The sequence below is a fragment of the Macadamia integrifolia genome, chromosome 5, assembly GCF_013358625.1.
Source record: "Macadamia integrifolia cultivar HAES 741 chromosome 5, SCU_Mint_v3, whole genome shotgun sequence".
Lineage (NCBI taxonomy): Eukaryota > Viridiplantae > Streptophyta > Magnoliopsida > Proteales > Proteaceae > Macadamia > Macadamia integrifolia.
In genome coordinates, this window is record NC_056561.1 from 3,963,342 (window position 1) to 3,970,433 (window position 7,092).

Consider the following 7,092-nt stretch of genomic DNA (forward strand, 5'->3'; position numbering starts at 1 on the left):
TGGGATCGATCCTAAAATAAATTTGCCTTTTTCCTTAATTTTATCTTTGACATGTCAATTTTATCTTTGACATGTCTCCACCTAATGACTTAAAGTTTTGGAATAAATCATACATGAAAAAAAAAAATTATCGAATTAGACCCATAATAGGATTTTATGGGTTATCTTACTTTATTTTAAATGAAATATGTGATACTCTCAATCTTTTTTCTTTTTCTTTTTTTCTTTTTGTTAGATCCAATCAAGGGTATATAAGTCACTAGGGGTTGGCATCCCAACTCAAGGAAGGACGACCAGGGTGGGGGTGTGAGAGGAAGTAGGGGAACAACATGAATGTGTACCAGCACTCGGAGACTTCTTGTAAATACACATTTATACTTTTACTATAGCTCATCATTTGTTTATTGTTGAGTTGTGATTCTTCACCTGTGTGGTCTATATCCATTAGGCTATTTTTGTCTCTTGCTTTTGTTAATTTTTCAGTTATTTCACTTCAAAAATGCGTCCCACAACTACCTTTAATACTCAAAAATTCAATTCACTAATTATGAAACTTTCATTAATCAATTGTATCAACAGAATCAATTCATTATTTCAATTAATGGTAATAGTTCTAACCAAAATGAATTTCTTGAACACAACAAAAAATTTGATCTCATATCAAAGAGATTTGCAAGGATTGTGGAAATTAGGGAAATTAATTGATCTCATTTTAGTGTGCCCCTTCCAAAAAGATTTTTTTTTTTTTACCTCCTCCAGAATCCATGGAATAACAACTCTCTTCTCAAAAAATAAAAGCATAAAAAGTCATGATTCAAGCATTCATCAACAAAATAAATAACAGAAATAACCAATTTACTGAATCCGATATCTTTCCTTCCTTCATCCTTCCCTACATGAAAGGCGAACCAAGAGATGAGTCTATTTAAACCCCTCTAGACTCCAAGCCCAACTCAACTTCAGATTCAGGCACCTAAGAACCTCTTCCTGATCCCTGAAGTTCTCCACAACCTCAAAAATCCCCATTAAATGGCTACCAAAGCAATAACAATGTCCACAGGCTTGCTTCTTCTTCTTCTTCTTGTACCGGCAATCTCCGCCTCCGCCCCCGGCAATTTCATCCGTACCAACTGCGCCACAACCTTGGACCCTGCCTTCTGCTTCTCCACCCTCGCCCGCCACGTCAGGGAGATCAGAGGAAGCCCAGCCAATCTCGCTCGTGTCGCCATCAATATCAGTTTCGCTGATGCTCGTGACGTTGCCGCTCTCATTTCGAAACTCTCACTCAAACCCAATGACGATCCCACCAACGCGGCTCTACAGGACTGCACTAGCGCCTATGGTGACGCTATTGATCAGATGAAACGCTCGATCAGCGAAATCCTCAACCTCAACTCCAACTCCAAGGATTTCCAGCTCCATATAAGCAACGTGCAGACGTGGATGAGCGCAGCACTTACCAATCAGGATACATGTGCGGACGGGACTGAAGACATGGGAGATTCGGTTTTCAGTAATCGGGTGGTGAACGGCAAGAAATTGACTAGCATTGCCCTAGCCATGATCAATAAGTTTGCTCAATCGGCACAACCTAAGGCTTGATGGGTGGATTCTGACCGTTTGATTTCATAATAGTATTTATACCATTTTTTTTTTATCCCCCACCCTGTTCTGTAAAGAAGCAAAGATTCCTTGTGGGATTAAGTGTAAATGCTTGATGGAAGGAAGGAGTCTCTGAATGTCATAATTTTCCCTTCATTTTTCTTGAATCCTCAATTGATGGAGGGAAAAGAAACTTAAAGAAGGAAAGAAAAAGAAATGGAATCTTAAATGTGTTTACATTCCCCCCATAAATGGATTGAAGTTATTAAGGGCCCGTTTGACAACGTTTCAAGAAACGCATCAAGAAACAGCAAAAATAGAACAAAAAGCGTTTGATAAAACTGTTTCGTTTCATTTATTTTCAGAAATAAAAATAAAATTTTCTACCTATTTATGATTCAAGAAACGACCCAAGTGAAAACTTGTTTCGCCGTTTCTGAAAACGACCCGGGGCCATTCTTTCGCTGGTTGTTATCGACTTCCAGAAACATAACTTATCAAACACCTTCAATTCCGTTTCTGTTTCTAGAAATGGAAATTTATGTTTCTACCGTTTCTTGAAACAAAAACGACAGAAACGTTATCAAATGGGGCCCAAGTGAACTCACCCTTTCCAACACATAGAAACAACTATAAAACATGATTTTTTTTTTTTTTTTTGATATAAAAAAACATGATGGATATATTATATTTAGTTAGTGAATATTTTAGTAGCATGCTTTATTTATGGGACAAAATTTTGTGTTCTAGAGCTCCCCTACATCAGAGACAAAAGGGGTGGCAAATGACCAAATACTTGAGCTCCCTCCACATATTCATTGACTCAATGTAACCGTATTGAGATCAAATACTTTGTTGTTAAAGAAGTTGTTTGAGATCATCAAGTGACTTTAGAATGTATTTGCTCTGATGAAATGATTGCAAATCCTGTTACCAAGAGTTTCTGCTCAAGTTATTTGTACATTATGCAAGTCGAATGGGATTGCATGCGTAATTCATCATGTGAATAAGTTGATAAATATTGCAATATGAGGTTATGGATTTTACTTATTTATTTATTTATTTTCACTAAAGGATCATTTGTATTAAAAAGAACAAAAAGAAAAAACATTTATAAGAAAAACTAGAGAAACTAGAGGGCAATCAATAGTGAGAGCTCAATAGCAAGAAAAAACACATACGACACCTAAACAACATGGAATCTATGTCACCGATTATGTTGCACCTTCCAAACATCTCAAACGTCAGAAGAACACATTCATTGATTCTTTAGAATTACACCCCTAAGGTGATTTTGTGGAACAAAACTTGGTTGTTGCCTGGGTTGCAACCAAGTAGCTACTACCCTTGGTACCAGTTAATGGAATAGAATCTCACGGTTACGGGTGGAAATATTCACCCTAGTTGGGTATTTTCAAACCTGCCCTTGGGATTTCATTCTCTTGGTTGTTACCATGGGGTTGTTGCTACTTGGCTGCAACCCAGGCAGCAGCAAAAAATTTTCCGATTTTGTGCATCTCCCTCTTCATTCTGTATAGCAACCGCTAAAGCATCTATGTCGTTGCCACCTCTTAGAGAGTCTGAACAAAATAGGAAGCCCCCACCATTGACTCATTTGACTTATTTCTAGCGTGAGGGCTCAGATCCGACACCTCAGAACGCTTTGGCTCGAAACCCAACACATAATCACACGCCTTGAAATGCTCTAAGGCATTGGATCTGAGCTGCTCCCTCTATTGCGCAGTAGAGGAGCCCCTTCGGATGAAATTGGGTTAGTTACTCGACCACAACTGCGTGGCTACTGTCCAAGGCTGCTCGAGTCACAGCTGCCAACTCAAAGGTTTCCAATCGTATCTGCATAAAAATCATGCCATCATGGTCGTACACAGCTATAATATTTGGCGATTCACTACCACCATTGACTCACACATAAGCATGCAAACGAAAGCCTCTCCTTCGTCAATGTCTTCTTATCTGTAACAATGGATTTTCCTACCGCACTACCAATCCTTCTCAATGACTCCTCAGTCCAGTAGTGAAATGGTAGGTTGGGTAGACTTATCCAAATCATTATTGAGCAGAGATCGATCTTATGCATTGTTGCACTAGGACTCCATGACCTAATAATTAGTGGTTCCTTCTGCACAAACCATGGTCCATCTTCTAGGACTTTCACTAGATCCTCCTCCACGTTAAATCGAAATATGAATAATCCACAATCAAGAACATTAGCATCAATATGCCCTGAAAGCTTCCATTGCATCAATAAACTATCTTTTGTATATTGAAAAGATGGGCGATGCCCAATCAAATGTCCAATCAGGGAGTTCCTCCACTTTACCATCTCCTCTTAGTCGATATTTGCAGGGAAAACTGCAACAACTCATCCTTTGTTTATTGTTGTTTTTTTATTTGGCAAAAAGGTCGTGGTACGTACGGTAAACAAGGTTAGTAAAATGTTCTTCATAGATAGTCATGGATTTAACCACATATAATCTAAATCATTGAAACCTTTCTCTTTTATTTTAACGGACATTGGCTGTGACAGTGACAGCAAGTCATCTCAACTCCGAAACAACATCTCAACTCCAAAACCTCATCCCAGCTCATCCCCTGGGTTGGTTTCTGTCAAGTTCAGAGATTTGTTTGTCAAATTAGAGGTTATGAGCATTGCTATCAATCAAAGAATTATCTGCAGATTCAAATTATGATTCTTTTAATAACAAAGAGACTTTTTGCAACTTAATTCAGAAGGGGAAGCTATTCAAGAAGATAGAGCAGAAAACTCTTCCAATGATTCTTACCATAAACTAAGAGAAATAGAGCTTCAAACTGTGAATCAATAACAACTCTCTGAAATGGAAGAGTTAGTTGGTTCTGAAGTTGATAGTAAGGAAGATGTCTATATAGAAGCTAAGTTCCTGGTTGAAAAATAATTGTGATGATTCTCCCTTGAGAATCTTTTGATCGTTTTAATGGATGATTTTTTGTCAGATAGAGATTTTGAGAAACCACCTCTCTGGTTATCTGTAAGGGAAGAAGTTGAAATAGTTACAAAGACTATCACTCCATCCTAAAAACTAGGAATAGATTACAATATAGAATATTAATTGATGATTTAGATTAATTCTTATTAAATGGATGACTTATATTGAAAGAAAGTGAAAATAAGATTGCAGTATGTACGTCCTGTCACCACTTGCCATTTTTATTTTACACCTCTATGGTCTTTATACATTGGGCTGTTTCTGTTTCTTTGTATTTGTTAATTTTACAGTTATTTCTCTTGATAAATGTTTCCAACGACTGCATTTAATACTAAAAAATTCAGTTCACTAATTATGGAACGTTTCATTAATCAGGTATAACTACAGAAACATTTCATTATTTCATATAATTAGTAGTAATAATTCTAACCAAAATGAATTTCTTACGCCCAACGGAAATTTTGATCGCCATATCAAAAGGGTTTGCAAGGACTATGGAAATTAGGGTAACCCCACTGTCCACAAGGGGGCTGAACATGATTCAAAAGGTGTCAGACACCCCTGTGGACGGTGGGATGACCTGAGGAGGCTTCCCCTGGACTTCCCACAGGGGAAGCTGATCTAAACCAGCCAAGGGGGCTCAAGAGCTCAGACATCCTTGACCCAAATCTTCATTTTAGTTCCTTTGTGCTTCATGAAGTGTGAACCTAAAGAAGATATCCTATCTTTAAAAACCTACATAAATAAATCTATATTTAAGAACCTAGAGAAAGATTCATTGGGTTGGATGGGATGTGGTTAGCCGGCCAAAGCTTGAAGGTGAGCTTGGGTTCCGTAATCTTATTATTCAGAATGATGCCATGTTGGCAAAGTTGGGTTGGCAATTATTGAAGAAGCCAAACACTTTGTGGGCTAGGCTTCTTGGGAGTATCTACTATCTTCAAGGGGAATTTCTCTCTTCTTAGGCTGGTGTGAAGCCTTCTTGGTCTTGGCGAAGAATCTTGAGAGGCAGGAATTTATTGGTGAAAGGTTTCAAATGGGTGGTGGCAAATGGAAGGTCGATTCAGATTTGGAATGATCCTTGGGTCGTGCCTGATCTTGAAGGGTACATGTTGCATTCCCCTAGACCACCTGACTGCTCGGATTGATGGATTGCTAACCTTATCTCCCCTTTGTGTCAATGGAGGGTGGATAAGTTGAGAAAGCTCTTTGATCCCCTCGAGGTAGATATATGCTATCCTCAGGATCCCCTTTAATACTGAAGGTGGGCATAATTCCTTGTGTTGGGGTCCTCACTCGAAAAGAATTTTTTCAGTTAGATCCACCTATAGATTGGGATCATCAATGACTCCTGCCTCTTCTAACTCTGCAAGAAGGAATGCTTTTATCCCCAAACAAGTGTAGAATATTATTTTGAGCTCTAAGGCCCCTCCCAAAATTGAGTTTTTTTCTGTAAAAAGCTTGTCTAAATGCTATAGGAGTCATGGGGAATCTTAAGTGAAGAAATATTGTTCTCACTGAGCTTTGCGCTGAATGTGGTAGAGAGTTTGAGACAGTGGAGCATGCCCTTATTGAATGTCCCTAGGTCCAACAAGCTTAATTGGTTTGCCTCTTGTGTCACCTTGAGGTTTGCTCTTGGCCCTCATTCTTTTTTTTGAGTGGATTATGAGATGGGGGAAGGTGTCTAGCTTAACAAAGAAAGAAAAACAGAGATGTTTTGTCTCTCATGCTATTGTGGTATGGGAGATTTGGAAATTTAAGAACTTTAGATGCTTTAAAGACTCCATACCTCCCTTTTGATCATGGATCTCTATGGTTGATAAAAATGTGAATGAAGCTCTACCGGTGATCCCAGGATCCTCCCCGATAAGTGGCTCTTATGATGCCTCCCTCTCCTCTTCTGATGATCGTTTGTATTCTTGCCTTGTTTTTTCTGATGCATCAGTCTCAATTAGACCTAGAGCTTTGGGTGTAGAATGTATCATTCTTAACAAGGATTAGAAACTGTGTGCTATGGCTTCGGATCATGTTGCACCTTCTTCAACTATAGTTGGTAAGGCCTTAGCCTAAAATGGCCATGAATGTTGCTCTCTAGAACAGTCTTTAGCATAGTATAGTTCACTCTGATTGCCTCTTTGTGGTTAGCTGCTTGGAGTCTAATTCAATACAGCCTCCTGTGGAAACTTTTATGGTAGTTGAGGATATTAAGATATTCCGATCTAGATTTGTTTCTTGTTGTTTCCATCATGTCTTTAGGATGGATAATATTGTAGCCCATGCATTTTCTAAGTGGGCGGTTGGCTACCCTTATATGGGTATTTGGGTCTCCTCATTTCTTGAGGATTTATTAAGCATTGTAAAAGCTCTAGTACCTTCTTTTGTTTAATATATTGCCCTCTCCATTTTGGAGCGGGCCTTTGCACAAGAAAAAAGGAAAAAAGAACTTTATCCTCCTCCAAGCATAAAAGTTCATGACTTCAAGTGGTCAAAAAAAAAAAAAAAA

At 38.5% G+C, this 7,092-nt stretch overlaps 1 protein-coding gene across 1 annotated transcript; it reads left to right on the forward strand.

Annotated features, from left to right (window-relative positions):
- Positions 1-970: 970 nt before the first annotated feature.
- On the forward strand, positions 971-1,868 carry LOC122079212 (21 kDa protein-like). The gene has a single exon (XM_042645478.1). The coding sequence runs from the start codon at positions 1,030-1,032 to the stop codon at positions 1,600-1,602; it is 573 nt and encodes a 190-aa protein (XP_042501412.1). The 5' UTR covers positions 971-1,029; the 3' UTR covers positions 1,603-1,868.
- The last annotated feature ends 5,224 nt before the right edge of the window (positions 1,869-7,092 follow it).